The sequence below is a fragment of the Dipodomys merriami genome, unplaced genomic scaffold (assembly GCF_024711535.1).
Source record: "Dipodomys merriami isolate MVZ:Mamm:240054 unplaced genomic scaffold, mDipMer1.0.p SCAF_1, whole genome shotgun sequence".
Classification (NCBI taxonomy): Eukaryota; Metazoa; Chordata; class Mammalia; order Rodentia; family Heteromyidae; genus Dipodomys; species Dipodomys merriami.
The window spans coordinates 104,688,256-104,710,614 of NW_027202270.1; the positions used below are offsets into that span (position 1 = coordinate 104,688,256).

Consider the following 22,359-nt stretch of genomic DNA (forward strand, 5'->3'; position numbering starts at 1 on the left):
TTACAGAGTAGGTTGTAACTCTATAGCAACAGAAATTTTATAACATTTCCTTATGAGAACAGCTGTACAACAGGTTTTGAACATATCTAGTGTAGTGTTTAGTAAAGTGAAAAGGGTTGGGTTGTTTTTTACTTTAAATTGGCATTTTACCAAGGAGAAAAAGGCTGGTGGTGTTTTTTTTTTCCTCATGTCTAGGTGACACAGTATGTGATTGCAATGAACATTCCTTTTTATTAATTATGAGTTGGTCTTTTTCTGAACAGGATACTCACTAAAATGAAATAATCCAAATGCTTTTACACCTACACTTTATATTGCTAAGCAAATTATTTATGGAGGGGAAGGAAAGATAAAGTTGCTTTTAAGAGTCCTTTAACATATCAGTTTGATAACTAGCAAAACACCTTTACAGCCATTAAATATTTACCAAGACTTGGCTTTGGGCAAGGGGGCAGTTTAGTGCACCAAATTTCACTCTATGCAATGCCATTGATTAGCTATCAGAAGGACAGAGTTAATAAGTAACTTTAAGTATTACAGAGCACTCTACATTCTAGTCAAATCTTCTCTCTGAAGATGGCCTAGAAAAAAAGTCAGTTACAACCAGCATTCACCCCACCAATGATTGTGCAAGCACAACTTTGAAAGGAAAGCTACGCAAATCAGTTGAGCAGTACTTAAGCAATCTTGCCTAGTGACTGTTGTCATTGCTGCTGGACTTTAGAACTGCACATGTTTACATTTAATTAGAAAGGACATATAGTTTACAGCACAGTAGCTATCAATATTGGATCAGAATTGATTTCCGCTTTCTCCCTAGTGATTGCTTCCTTCAAGCTAATTAAAAAAGGCATATAACCAAAATGACTAACATAAATTTTAAAACAAAGTAAACAAAATTCCCTGGAGACCCAAACAAAAGTAAATGGCATTCATCCTGATTATTAGCTACATATTTTTAAAAGAATTCTGATGCTTATAAATGTATTATGTGGCATGTTTTTGTGTTATCTATTGGCTGAGATACCAGGTTTTCTCCTTTGAAGAAACCTCTGTGAATTCTTTACTGAGTGTTTTAGCTCTAAAAGAAACAATAACCATACTTTTATCTTTATAATCCCTAAACCATGTAGATAAAGCAGTCTGATAGAAGCTTAAGTTCACTTTGTCAAGTTCTCAATTTCCACTTGTTCTACAGGGAAACTACTGAAAATTGAAGTAAATAAGTTGATTTCATTTTAAATAAGGAAAATAGGGCATCTGTATAATTTGCTAAACTGAAGAACTATCTTGAGGAAATGAGTAATTTTTATGATTATCATAATCAAAATGATAAAAAAAAAAAAGAAAAAGCATGGTAAAATAGTATTTGTAGTAACTCACTATCTGTCTTCCATAAAGAAGTCTGTTTTCAATTTCACTATCTAAAATTTTCATGATTACACTGAAATAGTTGTAAAAACAGAGAAGTAAAGGAAAATAGGAGAAAAGTGCTTATTACCCTCAGGAGAGTCTTGTCACAGCCCTCTTATCTATAGGATCTGCCATATGATACCTCATCTAGAATGGAAGGCTATGGAGACAAAAGGAAATACAGAAGGATTCAGATTTAATACAGGCCTCAATAAATAGTAAATAATTCACAAATACTATGCATACTGCCTGGTACTGAAGATAAAATGGTAATCAAAATATCTATAAAATAGGAACTGGGCATAATAGAGCCCATTCCTAGCATACACAAGGTTAATCCCTGGGTTCAGTTCCTACACCCGAAAAACTGTTAAGAAGTACATTTTTATCTGCTTTGTGATGTTTCCCCCAAAGACTTTGTTTGAACTTATTACATAGTGTGAGTGTATGTGTACATGTGTACATGCATGTATGTGTGTGTGGTTGCTCAATAAGTATCTATTGAATGAATGGTCCCCTAAAAAATTATTTCACTACAAGCAAATGTTCTCTCAGCCACTGAGGGTGGGGGGAGTGGGGAGGGCGGGGGACAGGACACTCCAATAGCACTTGTTTTCAGTACTACAGGAAAACTACTGAATTCTACCTTGACACTCCAGTAAAACATCGAAGTATGACTTTTTTGTGTGTACCCAGGTCCTCCCAATTCCTAAGCTGGTATTCTTAACACTGAGCTCAGCTCTTGTTTGTTGGGTCTTTATTGGTGGTGGTGCTTTGTTTTGGTTTAGTTTGGTTTCAGATACAGATACTATTTCCTGCTCTAATTTGTGTAGTCTATCCTATGTTATACTTCCCTGTAGCTAGGATAACAGACAAGCCATTGTGTCCAGATCTTCATTGAGAAGGGGTCTCAGAATTTTCTTCTACATGGACTGACCTCAACCCCTGATTTTGACAATCTCAACCTCCAGTTACCCATGATTGAGCCACTGCTGCCTGGCATCATTGAATTTTGTGTTGTATATGCCAGAATTAGGGCTTGCACTCAGGGCCAGGATACTGACTCTTAGCTTTTTCACTGAAGGCTGGCATTCTACAACTTGAGCCACAACTCTACTCTGGCTTTTCAGTGATTAATTGGAGATATGAGTCTCAGAATTTCCTGTTGAGGCTGGCTTTGAACTGAAATTCTTTGAACTCAGACACCTGAGTAGCTAGGATTACATGTGTGAGTCATTGACACTTAGCTTTCTTGAAATATTTTACACTTTGCTTGATTTCATTTCCTTTTTAAATCTTAGTTTATTACTCTTAGTTTTCACAAAGCAACCGACCAGTCCATACCAAATATCCATAGTTTAAATTCGGTTGAAAATATTCAATTTATTTCTGCCCCATGAACATTAAAACAAACTTTAAGAACCAGATAGGCATAAGGAATCAATAATTAACTCATTAATTACACAAATATATATTTAACCCCTTTCTAGGTAGTAGATTAAGATCAAGTGGTGGAAAAAAGTGGTGTTGTTGGGCTGGTATATAGCTCTGTGGCAAAGCACTTGCCTAGCAAGTACACTGTTGTGAGACCAAAAAAGAAAACACAAAGTGGTGGGGGGTTTTGTTTGCTTGCTTACTTGCTTGTTTTCTGTAACATACTATACTATTTAGTGTGAAAATACATGAAAGGATCACCTAACAGAATACCACGTTCTATTGCTAGAGGAATTCATATGCAAAGTGAGATCTAAAATAATAGGTAGGAAGAAGTTAGATAGAGGGAGATGGGGCCATAGTTGAACATGATGTGAAAGTTATTCATTCTAATAGAAGTTTATGAATGGAAAAGTGAATTGGAAATGAACTGGAAAGAGGGACATGAAATACTTTGTAAATATATTGAAAGAATTTGAACTTTACCCCAATATGGGGATTCATTAAAGAGACTGAATCTAGGGAGTAATACATTAGCATCTGGATGTGCACCAGTTGCTTTTGCTTTTAATCCTAGCTACTCAGGATGCTGAGTATCTAGTCGAGGACTATGGTTCAAAGCCAGCCTGAGCAGAAAAAGGTCCAAGAGACTCCATCTCCAAAATAAACCAACAAAAAGCAGAGCTGTAGGTGTGTCTCAAGTGGTAGAGTGCTATTGAGAAGCAAGCTGAGCAAATGGAAGGCTCTCAGTTCAAATTTCAATGTTGGAAAAAACTATCTGTAGTTTAGAAAACTTAAGGGAAAGAACAAATGAGAAAACTTATTACAAATCCACCTAAGAATATAATAACTGACACACTAAATAATTATAATGGAGATAATGAGAAGATAATGAGAATACGGCTGGAAAGAAATTGAAAGAGGCAAAATTGATTTAAGAGTAAATAAAAAGATTAGGTTGTGAGGTTAAGAGTGCAGGTATTAAGCATGGTCCATAGGTTTGGGGTTTAAGTGATTGTGTAGGCTGTAATACCCAGAGAAAAGGAAGGACCCATTTGGAGAGAAGTTTCAAAACGAGTTCAGTTTCATCTATTGGGTTGTAGATATTTGTAGAATGGTTAAGAGGAGATGTCCTACAAGTAGTTATGTAGATATAGTGCTCAGGACAAATACCTGATCTAGAGCGGAATTAGCTATAATATAGATGATTAAGAGTGATTAGAGCTAGATAGATGATTTGAGTTATGAGTGGGTTGAAGTCAAGGAAAAATGAGTAGGAAGAGAATATGCTAACAATTATTAGTTGAATAGAAGAAAAGAAGTCCCCGTGGAGATTGAAATGCACCAGGGAAAATAAGCAGAAATGATAATTATATTGTCTTGAAAATCAAGGAATGCAAAAATGTTTAGAAGGAATTGCCTTCAAATAGATGAAAGATATAAAGCTTTGAAAAGTATCTTATAATTAGCAAAATTACCTGCACAGAACAGATGGTAGTGCCTTTAATTCAAGTTGAAAAGGCAAAGGCTACAGTCATAGATAACTTCATTCTAAATGAGATGATCCCAGCCAGGTCCTAAAGAAATCAATGGTTTAGGAGGGGGAGGGGGGGAGGGATGGTAAGGGGGAACAAAGGAGGAGGCAAAAATACTTGATAAGAAATGTACTCATTACCTTGTTCATGTAATTGTAACCCTTCTGTACAGTATTTTCACAATTAAAAAAAAGAAATCGATGGTTTATAATAACAAACTAGAATATCTTGAGACTTTAGGAAGTCATAATCCCTGTTAGATGACAACAAAAAATGATGTGAGTGGTGACACTGATGAAGACACATAGTATGCATAAATGCACATGTTAAATTGAAGCTCTTCTACAACTATTTAAGGATAATAATAATCATAAAAATATTCATGGGTAGTATGCCTGCTCTAGGTAACTAAAAGGTGAGTTCCAGAATTCTATTGTGTTGAAATTTATTGTATTGTAATTTATATATTGAGATTATTTTATATGTATGAGACCTCTGACCAGGAAAAAAAACACTTTAATGGTAAATCATATTACCTTCTCTGTAGAAATTCACCAATAGCTCTTATTTGTCTAAGCTAAAGACCAAAATCTTCCTCATGTTCCAAAAGGACCCTATATGACTTTGATTCCAACCGTTTCTCAATGGGCTCTTCACCCATTCCAAACTAGGCTTCATTTAGCTTTTCCAACATCCTTGTTTTCACCTTAAGATATTTGTTCATTGGATAAAGAAAATGTAATATATATATATATACATATATATATGGGGGATATATATGTGTGTGTGTGTGTATATATATATGTTTATGCCTCCACCAGAAAAAATGACACTGCCCCATTTGTTAGGCAATGGAAAGATCTGGAAAAATTATATTAAGTGAAATAAGCCAGGCCCAAAGAAACATATGTTCCATGGTTTCCCTTATTTGCAATAACTAGTATATGTCTAGGATAAGCAGAAAATCTCAAAAGCTATGTACATGTGACCATATAAGATGAACTAAGCGAAATGAACCCAAAGATAGGGACATAAGAGGTTTTTATCTTTCTTGCTGTTGTTTTTAATGTATTTATAATGTACTATATAATTTTTTGTTTCTTTTTTAAAATGTTTTTTATTGTGAAAATACCATACAGAGGGGTTACAATTATATGAGCAAGGTAATGAGTACATTTTTTATCAAGCATTGTTGCCTCCTCCTTTGTTTTTCCCCTACCATCCCTGCCCTCCCATCTCCACTACCCGCCCCCCTCCATTGTTGTATGTTCTTCCCCCATGGTATAATCCCTGTTTTCATTTATTTGATTCCAGTGTTCTGCATCTTGTTTATACATTTTTCTTATTTAGGGAGGGGAAGAGAAAACACAAAATGCTGAAATAAGGATACAAGTTGACCCATTGAAACAATGAGATGTACAAGACACTATGTTGAAAAAGAACTTTACAACTTTGGAGGAAAGTGGGAGGGAGGAGTTGGGGAAGTCTGGAGGGAAGGGATGGTAGGGGAAAAACAAAGGAGGGGAGGTAACAATGCTCGATAGGAAATGTACTCATTACCTTACTCAGGTAACTGTAACCCCTCTGTACAGTATCTTTACAATAAAAAATATATACTAAAAAAAGTTTTTTGTTCATTCTCTTCTCTGTCCTGAAAATATTCTCTACATTTTCTCTAGTTAATACCTAATTATATCTTTAAATCTCAACTCTTCCTTTATAACATTTATTTATTTGAAACATGTGGTCAATAATCATGTGTACACATGTGTACACACATACACATATGCTTACAACTACTGGGGCTTTTTTCCTCAGAATCTGAGTACTCACTTAATTTTTTGATCAAGGCTGGTGCTCTACCACTTGAGTCACAACTCCACTTCCAGATTTTTTTGCCAGTCCTAGGATTTGAACTCAGGGCCTGGGCGCTGGAGTTTGTGCCTTTTTGTACACAAGACTAACACTCTACCACTTAAGCCATAGTGCCACTTCCAGCTTTTTTGAGTTTATTGGTGATAAGAATCTTGTGAGGACTCTTCTACCCTGGCTGGCTTTAAACTGTGGTCCTTAGATGTCAGCCTCCTGAGTAGCTAGGATTACAGGCATAAGCCGCTGGTATCTGGCTCTTTCTATTTGTTATTTTTTAAAGAATGTATTTTTATTGACTTTTTCTCAGAAAAGTAGTGCACACTTTTGTCTTTCATACTCCCTTTAGTTTTATTTAAGGAAAGCAAGCCAAAGCTGCCCCTGTTTTAAGAAAGAGTAATTTAAGAATGTTATAGTAAGTGAATAAAAGTTGAAAAACCTAATTTGCTTCTCTCAATTTGTGAAAACCCTGTAGAAGGCAACTTTTTCACAATGCATTTAAGTACCTAAGTGTTGTATAATATATATGTGATTTCTTTTGAAAATTTTGTAGGCACAAATGTCAATTCTTGCCTGGCATTGGTGGATCATGCCTGTAATCCTAGCTACTCAGGAGGCTGAGATCTAAGGATTGTGGTTCAAGACAGCCTAGTCAGGAAAGTCCATGAGACTCTTATCTCCAATTAACCATCAAAAAACTGGAAGTGGTGCTGTGGCTCAAGTGGTAGAGCTCTAGCCCTTGAGCTGAAGAACTGAGGGACAGCACCCAGGCCCAGAGTTCAAGCCCCACAACTGACAAAAAATAAAAAAGCCAATTCTTGGCTGTGTATTATGTTACATATTCTCATATATGTAGATCACCTCACTCCACTTTCATCAAACTCCTTGAGATTTTTTTCTAAAGTTTTAGTTGAAGAAGTTGATTTTCATAGGGGAAAAGCCTTTTTCCTACAGTAACACAAAGTAAACGACAAGACTAAAATTTGAATCTATATATTCTAAGTCCAACCCAAAAATCTTTTTATTGCTATAAGTTCAACATTTTTGACACTAGACTAAATAATTCTCTTTCATGAAGGTCTGTGCTCTGCAATAGGAGATATTTGGCCTTTACCTACTAAATGATAATAATATTTTTCTGGTTGTGAATCAAAAAATGTCATTGTAAAATGACCTCATTGTAAAATGAGAATTATTTCCAGCTTGGAACTATTTGTGTTTATTATGATACCTCTACATTTTAATCTAAAACTCTCAATTTTAAATAAACAGCTTATAAAGAAAACACAATTGATTGAGCCATTTCTATAAAATAAATAAAGCATGAGCAAAAGAGTACTATGTGTTATAGGTTTGTGGGGTAAGTGATTTCATGTAAGGACTTGAGTAATTCTTGATTGTGGTGCAAGAGAGGAAATCAGAAAAAGGAGTAACAAAACTTGGACTAAGAGGAAAAGTACCAGTTGAAAGAATTAGCTGAATCCAACAGTTGAGAGAGTTTGTAGTAGGAAAGCAGACATATTGAGGAAAAACTAAATAGCTACAAGATATATAAAGAGTCATAAATCTGAAAGTTCCTAGATACTTTAATTAGTAGAATTGGGGGTCAAGAACATAATCAGGGAATCAATCAGGAAACACTAAAAAGACAAAAACAGTGATAGAATGGAAGTGTGTTGTGTGCTACATATTGGAGTAATGCTCACTAAGGGCAATATCTAACTTGTCTTTCCTTTGGATATTATGTGGTAAGCAGCATAAGAGATAATGTTCAGTCTTAGTTAATATGAAGTATAATATAATATGAAATATTACGAAGCAAAATATTTCAAAGACTCCCTTTCTATACTAACCTGGAAATTTTCATTGATATTATATAATTTAAAACTAGAAGTATGATTTAAAACATTATGGCATCTCATTTTCTTCATAGCAATCACAAACAAGTTAACACCCCACAAGAATATTGTGTGAGCCACACAACTCATTACATACTTTGAACTTCTGAATGATTCCATGGTTCTTCTGCCATATTTATTATTCTTATTATAACTTAAAGTGTAAGTTATAATGTGCTATATTAAGTACTATGATTTAAGTGACATTAAGTTTAATGCTGCTGCTGTGGAGAAGAATACATGTGAAAATAAGTGACTTTGGAAAGAGGTTAAACGTGATGAGATTCCCTGAGAAAGTTAACAGTGGGTCTCTAGTGTCAGTTTAGGAAAGATCAATATAAGGGAAAACAGCATTGAAGCAAAAGGCTCAATGGCTATAGATTTATATGTACTTGGAACATATTCTCACTATTTCACCTTCATTGCTATATAGGAAAATTTGCTTATAAATATGAACATTTTGATTTATTTAAGACCTTAAGGAATATATTCTTCTTATAAAATTAATATTAACTTTAAATTGACCTTAAAATTAATACTGACCTAAATTTGGTCTTGAAATTAAAAACTGTTTATTGATACATTGGCAGGAGAAAGTAAGTCACAACATGAAAATTTTTTCAAATATTAATCAGCATAAATTCTAAAGAGGAAAACAATAAAGTCTATGAAACAAACAGAGGGAACATTTTAAACAGGAAGACACACCAAGATTTATCTGAGAAAGCAGTGTTTACACTGAGCCTTAGTGAGTAGAAGTTTATCAGGTGGAATCATGGAGGGAAAGGCAATACAAACAAATACCTTGGGCAGGAAAAAGCTTGCTGGGTTTGAGAAACTGAATGAATGTCTGACTGAAAGGCGAGGTGGTAGAAAGGCCAGGTGGTGCAGAGTTTTGTAGACTGCAAGTTCAGAGTGTTCCAAGCACTTGGAGAATGGCTGTGGATTCTAATTCTGGATCTGATAGAAGGATGGTGTTGGTTAAATTATTTGCTTCGGGGTGGGGGGGGGCGGGTGGAGGGAAAGGCTGTCAGGGATGGTAAGGGGAAACAAAGGAGGAGGCAACAATGCTTGACAAGAAATGTACTCATTACCTTGCTCATGTAATTGTAACCCCTCTGTATGGTATTTTCACAATAAAAATAAATAAATTACTTGCTTCTCTTTGTTTCAATTTCTTCATTTGCTAAAAAGAGTTATTGACAAGGCTCCTCATGAAGTTTGTCAGGTTTAGTGAGTTAAAATATGTAGTTTGTTCGTTTTCAAGATTTTTTTAAATCTGAGAGATGCTGTTAGAGGTTCTTAGCTACTTTATGTTTTCAGAAGAAAAAAGATCACAATTACTCCAGCTACTGCTTCTCTCTTGCTGGAAATTAAAAGGTACCCAAAGCATTTGAATGATGAATAGCTTTTTGAGCCTCAAAGAATAAAGGATGCAATCACATATCCATCTGTAATCATTCTAATTTTATATGTAGCATTAAATGGCCCAGAATTGAGCAACAGTCTCTTTTGTTAGGGACTGATCTGAAATTTCTCTTGAAATGTGTTCTTGTGTCATGTTCATTTTATTCTTAGTGACACCAAAGTGATAATACTCCAAAGGCTTCTGGGTAACTTACAAAGAAGAAATTCAGTTTAGTTTGAACAGGTTTTTGTTTTGTTGTGTTTTGTTTTGTTTTGTTGTATGTGTATGTGTTTGTTTTAAGTATTGGATTAGATTATCAGCCAGTGCTTAAGTTCACTGACTAGTTTTTCACCTCTGTAAGAATTATATTGCTTTATTTCACATTATCCCCCTGTGTTATAAAGTTCAATTGTTGTACTTCAAGTCTCCAATCGACATTTCCTTTGTATGCATATACTGGAATGATTTTATTTAATAAAAAAAGAACATCTCCTATGTGGATTTTAAATTTCCCTTATTAAATATTTATATTTTCAAAATGTCTTTATTTAATTGAGTGAGGTGCTCAGTGCCATTTTAAAATAACCTCAGGTGGTAGGTGTAATGACATATCAAAGATCTGACCTTTAGCATTTTAGGATTCTATTTGTCTGCATTTCCTTCTGCATTCATTTAGTCTTAATTTATATGCTATTTTTGTATGACTTAATGAGCAGATGTATTAGCATAAGATTCATTAATCATAAAAAATATATCTGTATACATGATATTTCTGTCCAGTCTAACTAGTGATTTTAAGTTCATTTATATCTCAACTATGAAAAGTAGTGGACTGTAGAAGGCTGACCAGTATTTGCACAAACCTCATTCATTCTCATTAAATGCTTGGCAGATAGACCCTGAATCTCCTAAACTGATACCTATTCCCTTCTCACTTTTTTTCAGTCAGCTTATTATATTCTTTTATTTACCCAGAGATACCTTATTTTCCAATTCTCTGCTATTCCTTTTAAAAGAAAATTGAATGTAATATTTACACTGATGTAATTAAATTAACATCTTGCAGCCTCTTTCTGCGTGCTTTGGTAGCATAGATAATCATTTGTCTGGGTAGCTTACGGAATATAACCAAATTTACAGGATAATGATCATACACAATAATATGATATAAAAACTGATTTTTCACCTATGCATTTAAGTATCTTTATATTGATTTTTAGAAATGGACATTCTAAATGGAAATTTTTGAAATCAGTCTGCATTATTCATATTTAAATTTTGTATTTTCTCAGTTTACATAAATCATTGTCTCAAGAAGAAAACTTGAAGGATCAGTTTAACCATACTCTTAGTACCTATGAAGAAGCTTTAAAAAACCAAGAAAACATCGTTCTCATCACTCAACAACAAAATGAAGAACTGGCTACCCAACTGCAGCAAGCTCAAGCAGAGCAAGCAAACGTGAAATTACAGCTTCAGCGTGCCATAGAAGCCTCCCATGTGGCCAGTGAAAAAGTACAGAAGTAAGTAACTGAACTCGCCTTAATTTTAAAAATATGAAGCATAACAACAATGAAAAAGCTTTCTTTTGGGAATTGAACAGTGTAAACTTATTGTTTAAAAAAATAAAAAAAAAACTGGCCAGATGCCAGTAACTCAAACTTGTAATCCTCGCTACTCAGGAGGCTGACATCTGAGGATCGCAGTTCAAAGCCAGCCAGGGCAGTGAAGGTGTGTGAGACTCTTATCTCCTATTAACCACCAGAAAACTGGAAGTGGCACTGTGGTTCAAGTGGTAGAGTGCTAGCCTTGAGCTGAAGAGCTGAGGGACAGCAGACAGACCCAGAGTTCAAGCCCCATGACTGACCAAAAAAAAACAAAAAAAAAGTAGATTTAACTGAAGTAAATTTGTTGCATATATTCCTGTTTAGGACCAAAAAGTCATTTTGGGGGGAAATGATGTTACTATTTAGGATGGATTATTTTTATTTAATAACAGATCTTATCTGCTGCAGAAACTGTACTGTTAGAATCATTCCATATGCCCACACAAATATAGTAGTCAAAGTTATTTGAAGGAGGAAAAGGCTGCAGTCAACTTACTACCAATATTCCTGGAGCTTCAATAAACTCCTGCTAGAGGGGCTGGGAAGGTGGCTCAGTGGTAGAGCGCTTGCCTTGCATGCATGAGGTTCTGGGTTAGATTCCTCAGCACCACATAAGCAAAAAGAAAAAAAGCCGGAAGTGGCGTTGTGGCTCAAGTGGTGGAGCACTAGCCTAAAGCTAAAGAGCTGAGGGACAGCGTCCAGGCCCAGAGTTCAGGCCCCATGACTGACAAAAAAAAAAAAAAAAACTCCTGCTGGAGTTGAGATCATTGACCTTGCAATCTGAGACTTCTAGATACATAAAATCCTGTACAGTGAAATTAATTTTCTTGTGTGTTCTTTTGAAGTATTCAATGTATCTTTTCATAATGCAAAATTGTATTTGTTTATTTTGAATGATCTTTGCATTTTTATTAAAATTTAAATAATGCTGCGCAGTCATTCCATTCTTATAACAGCCAGCAGAATGTTAACAACTTACCAGGCAAAGAAATTACTTGGTAATTTATGAAATTTGAACACAATAGAATTTTCTGAGGAATTTTAATGTAATAAAACTGGTCATTATAATTTTCTATATGTATTGCAGATAGTATTATATCATTCATATGCCTAATTACATTCAGTTTCTAATACATGCATTTTTTCTTAATTTTTATTTTAGTTTCACATATGAAGTCGTGCTTACTTCTAGATATTTTGTATTTTACTTCGTATTTGAAGATAAGTCTTCTCAACCATTTTCCCTAACATCTCTGAAATTTAAATTAATAGTCCAAATTCAAGTGAATCTCTGTCAAGACTACTGTAAGATAGTTTGAGAATTACACATATTAATCTTTACAAGTGTACCTTCAAACTTTTCATTGATGTAAATATATTTTTTTAGGTTTGAAGATTAGCTTTATATTCAGTCCAAAACTTTACCTAGTTATTCACGATGTATATTAACAGTCCAAGAACAATATAGTGTGTAGGTGGCTCTAATTTCATTGTAAATAGCAATCTGTAATTTTTAGCAGCATCTGATTTAGCTCTGTTAGCTCAAAATCTCCAGAACATTAAAATGTACATATTTTCTTGGTCTTCCTTTCTATATATCACTAAAATTGCCTGAACCAGTGGTTGGTAGAGGATAATTTTTTTCAAGTCAGTTTTTGAAATGTCAAGTTTTATTTTATTTTTTAATTTTAGATCTCATCAACTAGCTTAATGGTTTGTTTGGGGGAAAAAAAACATTTTTAAACCAAGAAGTAGAATAAGAATAATCTCACACAATTACTTGAAATTGAACAATTTTCACTCTTGGACAAATTCTATTTTATTATCCTTGTTTTGCATTTTTACCACAAACAGTTCTAAACTTTTTTTTTGTTTTTGTTAATTGTGAAAATACCATACAGAGGGGTTACAATAACATGAGCAAGGTAATGAGTACATTTCTTATCAAGCATTGTTGCCTCCTCCTTTGTTCAAAACTTTTTAATAAATGGCCACTCTGTGGTTAGTATTGAAGCATATCTATGCTATTTATAAAAGTTTAATTTTAAAATTACAATGTTAACTATTGTAATGTTAAAATACTATGAAATATCAGAATTCAAGTATTATCAAGATTATTATGCATATTTACTTTAGTATGTTTCATTTTAATTGCCATCAGGTAGGCAAAGCGTATCTCCGTGGAAGTTTATGTGAATATCATCTTTTTTGCATTTCTTCACTGCATTTATGAGAAAAGTTATCCTTTGAAAAGAAACCAAGTAAAAAGACTTTGCATGATAGTATTAGTCTTCTCAATACCATCTAAAATTACTCTTATTAGCAAATACTTGGAAAAATCTTCACAATCAAAATTTTCAAATAACTGATCAATAATCACTACCTCGTGTGTGTGTGTGTGTGTGTGTGTGTGTGTGTGTGTGTGTGTGTGTGTGTGTGTGTGTGTGTGTGTGTGTGTGTGTGTGTGTGTGTGTGTGTGTGTGTGTGTGTGTGTGTGTTATTCTGGAGCTTAAACTAGGGCCCAGCACATTTTCTTGGCTTTTTTTTCTCAAATCGCACACTCTAAAACTTGATTCACACCTTCACTTCCAAAATTTTGGAAATTAATTGGAGATGAGTTTCACCAACTTGCCTTCCCTGGCTGGCTTCAAAATGTTATCCTCAGATCTCAACTTCTTGAGTAGCTAGGATCACCGTTGTGAGCTGTCAGGTCCTGGCTAACTCATCTCTAATTTTTAACTTTGCATTCATTCTTCTGCTACTAAGATTAAACTCTTACACTGAAGTTGTTCTTTTTAAGGTCACAATTATTTCCTCTCTTGTATCCATGGCCCATATTTTTATCATACAACTGATATATGATCGTGGCAAAAAATAAAAATGCTCATACATCTGCAGTAATATAATGGCTTAAAATTCAGATTTTGGATTCATCATGTATAGATGTATACTTGGACATTTTCTTTTAAAACATTGAATTATGTCGTCAGTGTTACACCTACTTTAATGTTGTTGTAAGAACCAAATGAAACAATGTGTCAGTGCTTTCAGAATTATGCACTTTAAATATTCCTCCTTCTCTTGCCATCTCACTATACCATCTCATGCCTTAGGAGAGCTCTGTCCTTCCAAGAGTGAATGCCTTTACAAACATTGTTCCTCCCACTCTCTCCACTTCTCTTCAATCTAGTATTAGAATGCCTAGCTACAGCAATAAGACAAGATGCAGACATAAAGGGGATCCAAATAGGGAAAGAAGAAATAAAACTCTCCCTCTTTGCAGATGACATGATCTTGTATTTAAAGAATCCCATAGACTCCACTCCTAAATTACTCAAGCTGATTCAAAACTTTGGCAAAGTAGCAGGTTATAAAATTAACCCCCAAAAATCAATCGCTTTTCTGTATGCCAACAATGAGAAAAGTGTGGCTGAAATTAGGAAAGCAACTCCATTTGTAATAGCCCCACAAAAAATAAAATACCTAGGAATTAACTTAACTAAAGAAGTGAAGGACCTCTATGATGAAAACTTTAAAATCTTGAAAAAGGAAATCAACACAGAACTTAAAAAATGGCAAAACCTCCCATGCTCCTGGATTGGCAAGATTAACATCGTGAAAATGGCAATACTTCCCAAGGCTATCTACAAATTCAACGCGATACCTATCAAAATTCCACCCTCATTCTTCAAGGAAATAGAAGAGGCAATCCAAAAATTCATATGGAACAATAAAAGACCCCGAATAGCAAAAACGCTCCTCAATGGAAAGAACACTGCTGGAGGAATATCAATACCAAATTTCAAACTCTACTATAAAGCCATAGTAATCAAAACAGCTTGGTATTGGCATAAGAACAGACCTCAGGACCAATGGAATAGAATTGAAAACCCAGAAATGAATCTACAGACCTATAGCCATCTAATCTTCGATAAGGGAGCTAAAACAATAGAATGGAAGAAAGACAGCCTCTTCAGTAAATGGTGCTGGCAAAATTGGTTAACTACATGTAGAAAACTAAAGCTAGATCCTTATATATCACCCTGCACCAGAATCAACTCCAAATGGATCAAAGACCTTGAACTCAAAGCAGACACTCTGAAAACATTACAGGATGGAATAGGAGAAACCCTAGGTCTCCTTGGCTCAGGCCGAAATTTTCTGAATAGAGACCCGGAAGCACAACAAATCAAAGAAAGGTTGGACAAATGGGATTGCATAAGGTTGCAGAGCTTCTGCAGGGCAAATGACATAGCTGGCAAGATCAATAGAAAGCCCACCGATTGGGAGAAGATCTTTACTAGCCATACAACGGACAAGGGTCTCATATCTAAAATATACTTGGAACTCAAAAAATTAAACCCCCCAACAACAAATCCTCAAAGAAACAACTGCCCAATAAATAAGTGGGCGAAAGACTTAAAGAGAAACTTCTCTGAAGAAGAAAGAAGGATGGCCAATAGACACATGAAGAAATGTTCAACATCCCTAGCCATAAAAGAAATGCAAATCAAAACAACATTGAGATATCACCTCACTCCAGTTAGAACAGCAAAAATCAAGAACTCTAACAACAACAGATGCTGGAGGGGATGTGGACAGAAAGGAACCTTACTTCATTGTTGGTGGGAATGTAAACTTGTTCAACCACTTTGGAAAGCAGTATGGAGGTTCCTCAAAAGACTCCACATAGAGCTCCCCTATGACCCAGCAATCCCACTTTTGGGCATTTACCCAAATGTTTACAAACAAGACCACACTAAAGCTACCAGCACAACTATGTTTATTGCAGCATTATTTACCATAGCTAAGATATGGAACCAACCCAGATGCCCCTCAGTAGATGAATGGATCAAGAAAATGTGGTATATATACACAATGGAATTCTATGCCTCCATCAGAAAGAATGACATTGCCCCATTTGTTAGGAAATGGAAAAACTTGGAAAAAATTATATTAAGTGAAGTAAGCCAGGCCCAAAGAAACATAGGTCCCATGGTTTCCCTTATTTGTAATATCTAGTATAGGTATGAGTCAAGCGGAAAAGGTCAGATAATGTGATGTTAGGAAAATGAACCCTTAAATATGTATTTTAATGTTTTCGTTTCTTTCATGCATGTGTTTCTAACGCATTTATAAGATTATTTCTTTGTTGCTTTGTATGTCCCTCCCCCACAGTGTAACCCCCACTTTCACTATATTTGATGTCAGTATAACGTGTGGAGGAGATGGGGACAAACAAGTCGTTTAAGGATTCAGGTGGACCTGTTGCAACAATGAGAAGTACAAAATGTCATGTCAAAACCAGCTTTACAATGTCGGTGGGGGGGGGAGGGGGGTATGATTCGGTGGGGGGAAGGGAGGAGGCTGGGAAGGGAGGTGAAGGGTAAACAAAGGAGGAGGCTGCAATGCTTGGTAAGAAATGTATACATTATCCTGCCCATGTAATTGTAACCCCTCTGTACAGTATGTTCTCAAATAAAATTAAATTAAATTTAAAAAAAAAACAAAACATTGTTCCTTCTGCTTGGATCATTGGCCCTTTCCCCATAGGAACCTTTTAATCCTATGGGAGTTAGTATAGTAGAGGATAGAAAAACAACTTTGTAGGAAAGTTAGACAGTCTTGGGTTTGAATTACTGGTTTCTTACGTTTCACTTGTGAGATTAGGGGCACATTACTTATCACCTAGAGGGGAGTGTTTCTCACATAACTCAGTTATACTGGCTGTATGGGCAGGTTTCTAATAAGGGACTGATTGTATCACATATAAAATGCTTAATATACTGCAAGTTACTATTTTAAATATTCTAAAAGTTGTTATTAATATCATTATATTTGTCAATATAACAAGACCACTCTAATTTGCTAGAAAGTACAATCACTCTGTTGTATGTATTGTCATAGTATTAGGGGCAATCTATACATTATTGAAGCTTTACTAGTCAACAATATGCTCAGTTAAACCGTATAATCTGTTGCTATATCCAAACATAGTTATTTATCATGTCAATCATGTTTGTGTGTCTTTTTTGCTAAAATACAAGTCCTTTGAGAGTAAGAAATGTGTCCTAAAACTTTACTTAGCACATCTTACCCTATTGAATGTTCTTTGGAAAACAGGGAAAGAGAAAGTTTATGTTCTAAACTATGGGAAATATATGCAAGTTGAGATATGACTATATAACCACATTATATTATTTTAGCACCTACTAAGGTTAGTTAACACCCCAATGACAGATGCAGATGATTTTTAAACTATTTGTTATTGTATTTGAACTGTCTTTTAAATCCCATGTACCATTCCTTCTTGATGCCTTTTGGAGTTCTAGAATACCTTTTTCTTTTCCTTTACTTCTCTGACTTTTTCTACTCCATTTCTTTCAGAGAGTAGGTCTACAAGCTATTCCTATATAATGATTGCTCTAAAGATTACTCCTATGTAATTCCAAGGAAGTCTTCACTTCCATAGTCACTACCTGTTAGCTAAATGATTTCCAAAGCTTTATTTTAGTACACAGCTCTTTCTTGAGATCTTCAGAGATCTCTGAGATTTGGGTTCCCAGGCTTCTTCATTTTTCTCTCTAATAAAGTCCTCTCCATTCTCTTATATTTTCCATCTCAGTTTATGAACTTCAGTGATTTTATCTATTCCCATTTGTTCACTTCACCTTTCACTTTCCTTTTCCCTTGTCTCCGAATTTCCTCCACCCCAGTCTCAGTAATTAACTTGCATTAGTTTAGCTCCTTCTTATCTTTTATCTAAAATATTGCAGTGATCACAAGTCTTACCAACCTGTAGTTCTCTTAAGTTTTATCTTCCTTACTGCCACCAGAGTTAATCTTTCTAAAATATAAATCAGAGCATATTATTTTATCTTAAAACTCTCACTGATTCTTCAAGTTAATGTGAAATATGAAGCATATTACTGGCTTTCTCCTATTGTTCTACAATTTTTCATTTTTCTTCTTAAATTTCTTCTTAGCATTTATTCCTACCTTTTAGGTTCATGGTGCAAAACTTTTTTACTCCCTGAAATCCAGCCCTAACCTTGCCTCTATAATGTGCTTTTAACTGGATTCTTCCTTTACTTATCTTTATAAATCTTTTTTTCATTATTGCTTTTATCACTCTCAGTCCATCTCTTTATTAGAGACCTTAGTGATCTAGGTGTAATAGTTTTGAATATTTTTATTTTCTATCTACTCCACTCTCTCCTATATTTTCCAAACACAGTCACAATTTTACTCATCTTCTATTTTCATCTCCTTCAAAAACTCACCCAGCTATCTCCTGTTAGGTAGATACTCCATAAATGCTTACAAACAAATGAACTAATATAATTTAACAGGTGATATAATAATAAAATAAAGTAAAAGTAAATGAAGCAAAAGCTGGTCTGGTTAGGAATATAGGAAATATTATTATGTGCTCTTACCTGCTTTAGGCCTTAATACAAAACTTTTACTCTACCCAGTGACTAAAGCATACCATTTTCATAGAAAACGTTGACTTTTATAGTTGGTTTTGCGCACCTCCTCTCACTAGCACCACCTCACCTTCTCCTCTTTAGGAACTGGGATTTCATAACAAGGTTTTAACCCTTTTTATAACTACTCACTTCTATAAAGTTCAATTTTAAGATCTAATATTTTCAATAATAGTTGACGGAGATCATATACTATTGCTAATTGTAGAATTAAAGTTATATTTTATTTTCTTTGCATCATAAAAGTTTTTAATGTGTTCTGACACCTTTCCTTTTAACATACAGGTATATTCCTGGAAAGAAAAGTTGTTCAGAATTACTATCCAGAAGCCGGTATATAAATATTTACAGAGTAAAAGTCAATGAATGCTTAACCTCATTCTGTCAGCTGTCATAAAATCTAAAATTCCACCAATGAAAAGCCATTCCTTTAGTTTAAACTACATATTTCCATTAACTTCTGTTAATTTTATATATGTCTCCTTTCAAATGAGTATGTTTTTGAAAGAATGGCACACGGTAATAAAGCTTTTAGTTCTTTTGGAGAGAGGAGCTGTGTGAAGATAGGGGGAACTAAAAAGTAGGCAAAGAACATAAAAACTTGGTGAGGAAAAACCGCATTTAGTAGTTTTGCCAAAGACCATCCCTAATCCTCATTTATTAATGAAAAAAATTGGCATCCTCATTCATTAAATGGATTTTTTTCATCATGAGAAATTTAAAACTTAAAGGTGTTTTTTATTATATTTTATTTTCCAATTATGGGTATGCTTCTCAAGGACTGAAACAAAAGTTCCAGAGACTTTTTAATGCATTTTTACATTCAGGATATTTAAACTATACATCTTTACTTAAAATAAAAGTAATGATAATGATACTGATAAGGTTAAAAGTTCCTTCAATGACCTGTCTTACATTTGTATAACTTTTGTCGCATAGAATCTGTATCATGGGCCAGATTTATAATGATATGATCAAACGGCTTAACATTTGCATGAGGTCTACTCATTTAAATTTCATAAGGCAAGTAAAATATCAGAAATCTGAATAAAATTAATAGATTTTTTAAAATTATAAATTGACTTATGAAGTATAGTATACCCTGAATATTCTGAGTGATACTGACTAGACACAGAATAAAAACAAGTAAAGCTAACAACCCTGCCTTTTAGCCAAATACTAATTTGAAGAAGTAGTTGCAAAAGAAATTGTGAACCATGATTTGTGAATTCTCAGCTTGATTTCCCTGCTGATATGTAAGAACTATCGTAGTTCGCTTTCCCTTCAAACTGTCACCAGCATGTCACATAAGGTTCTTAGTATAGAACTAACTTACTTTCCACAAACTCAGAGGCTTAAACTGTTTGTAGGCTGAAATATAAATCAGGATTGATAATTTTGGGTGCTGAGAACAGGAGCAGAATGTTTCCACTACTCCATCAAAAGACTTCACTAGATTTTTAGTTTTATTTCTATCTCTAGATTATGTTAAAATATTCTTAAGTAGCTTAGAAGGAAAAGACTGTCAATTGTTTTACAATTACTTGTTATTATCAATAAAATTATTTTCCTTTGTGTCAATTCTACCTGTGATATTTTTCCTGTAAATTCTTGCTTAGACTATCAGCTAATTCTTTTTTTTTGGTGGGGGGAGTCCAGTCGTGGGGCTGAACTCTGGGCCTGGGTGCTGTCCCTCAGCTCTTTAGCTCAAGGCTAGTGCTCTACCACTTGAGCCACAGCACCACTTCCGGCTTTTTTCTTTTTGCTTATGTGGTGCTGAGGAATCAAACCCAGGGTCTTGTGTATGCAAGGCAATCGCTCTACCACTGAGCCACCTTCCAGCCCTATCAGCTAATTCTAAGACATTAGACCTATATGATTACTGTAAATACTGTTATAATCACAGAATAACTTTTGTAAATTCTAACTTAGCATAAGTGGATTCAAAACTTGATGTTTAAAGTTGACTTTGATCCACTAATACTATTACTAAGGGATAGGACTTTAAATTTTTTAGCTTTTCTAGAAATTGTTCATCAAACATATTTTTACCTGAGCACCATAACTCACACCTGAAATCCTAGCTACACAGTATGCTAAGATCTGGAGAACTGCAATTTGAGGACAGAGTAGACAGAATTCTATCCTCATCTTCAGAACAAGCAATAAAAAGCCAGACTGAAAGTATACCCCAAGTGGTACAGAATTAGCTTTGCAGCATAAGTCATGAAGTTCAAACCCCCAGTCACCCCCTTAAATTTTTTTTCTGAGTGTGAAATTTAAATGCTGAATTATGAGACATAATTATGAGACATAATCTATTGCTAATAGTTTGTTTTCAAATGTCCTCTCCAATTAGTTTGATAAATATCACTTTAATAAGGCCACCTTCTAAATCTATATCTAATTACATATAACTGTAGTATTATTTACATTTAGATGGTAGACTCAGATAATTACTAAGCAATGATGTAAGATGCACAACATCTAAATATGCTTAATTTTTTTATTCTTAGACTTAAGACATACTTTTAAAGAATTTAATGAATACTAAATTTATGATCATGAACACATTTTTAAATTATCTGATTATATATTTAACCTGTGAACTACAAATCTTCAACTTTATCAATCAAGTATGTATTTTATTAAAATGATCAGTTCTATTAAATATTTATGTAAGGGATTACCTTTCTCTTTCAAGTACTTTTTTTTTTTTGTCTATTGTGAGGTTTGAACTCAGGGCCTGGGCACTATCCCTGAGACTCTTTGTGCACAAGGCTGGTAGTGCTCTACCACTTGAGCCTCAGAGCCACTTCCAGTTTTTGAGGTGTTAATTGGAGATAAGAGTCTCACAGAGACTTTCTGCCCCAGCTGGCTTCAGACTGTGATCCTCAGATCTCAGCATCCTGAGTAGCTAGGATTATAGGCATAAGAGCCACGGTGCCCAGCTCTTTCAAGTTCTTAATTATATTCATTTATTTATAAAAACTAAGAATTTAGGTTTGCATCTTAAGTGTTAGAGACTGTCTATTTCTACATAAAGAAGAAACAGTTTCAATTGTCTGCCTAACTCCTTTATATGGAAGAAGGATTAATTTGGGATTATTAGGACTGTAACCTAACCCAGAATTTAAGAGGTTCTAGTGGAGTGGAAAGTGAAGGATCCAAGCTAAAGAAAAAAAAAAAGGAACTCTCTAAATCTAAGAGTATGTACTATATCTAATAAGATGGGTCATGAAAGTAGAAATTAAAAAATTAAATTACAACATTATTTATTTCATTTGATCTCTGTTATTTCAGAAGATATTATCCAATGCTAAAATATATAAACATTTCATGTAAGTACAATGGAAGATAAAAAAGGAAGAAAATTCTAAAAAATGAGAAATCCATATTCTTCTAGGTTTAAGACTAAATAAAATATCTGTGTTCTTGTTTTTCCTAGTACAACAATAATTAAAAGTCAGTTTTTATCATTTTGGGAAAGTTATAGAACCATCTTAACAATAATCACTTACATTTTGACTAGAACTTAATAAGGTGTGAAAAATACAAGAGTGCTTATTGCTCAGATAAACATATATGTTCATATGTAATCCTTAGTTCCATAGATTTAATATATTCTTTAACAAATGTCAGTTTGCTTGACTCTGACCTTGGTTTTGCTTGAGTCTGTTCTTGGCTCCAACTGAACCTCTTCTT

At 34.3% G+C, this 22,359-nt stretch overlaps 1 protein-coding gene across 4 annotated transcripts in view; it reads left to right on the forward strand.

Annotated features, from left to right (window-relative positions):
* The window catches only part of Mipol1 (mirror-image polydactyly 1), a 298,080-nt gene that overhangs the window by 240,637 nt on the left and 35,084 nt on the right, over window positions 1-22,359 (forward strand). For all 4 annotated transcript variants that reach the window (XM_070026861.1, XM_070026875.1, XM_070026853.1 and 1 more), the window contains one exon: window positions 10,850-11,080. In XM_070026861.1, coding sequence (XP_069882962.1) covers window positions 10,850-11,080 — 231 coding nt within the window. The remainder of the gene's footprint in view (window positions 1-10,849; window positions 11,081-22,359) is intronic.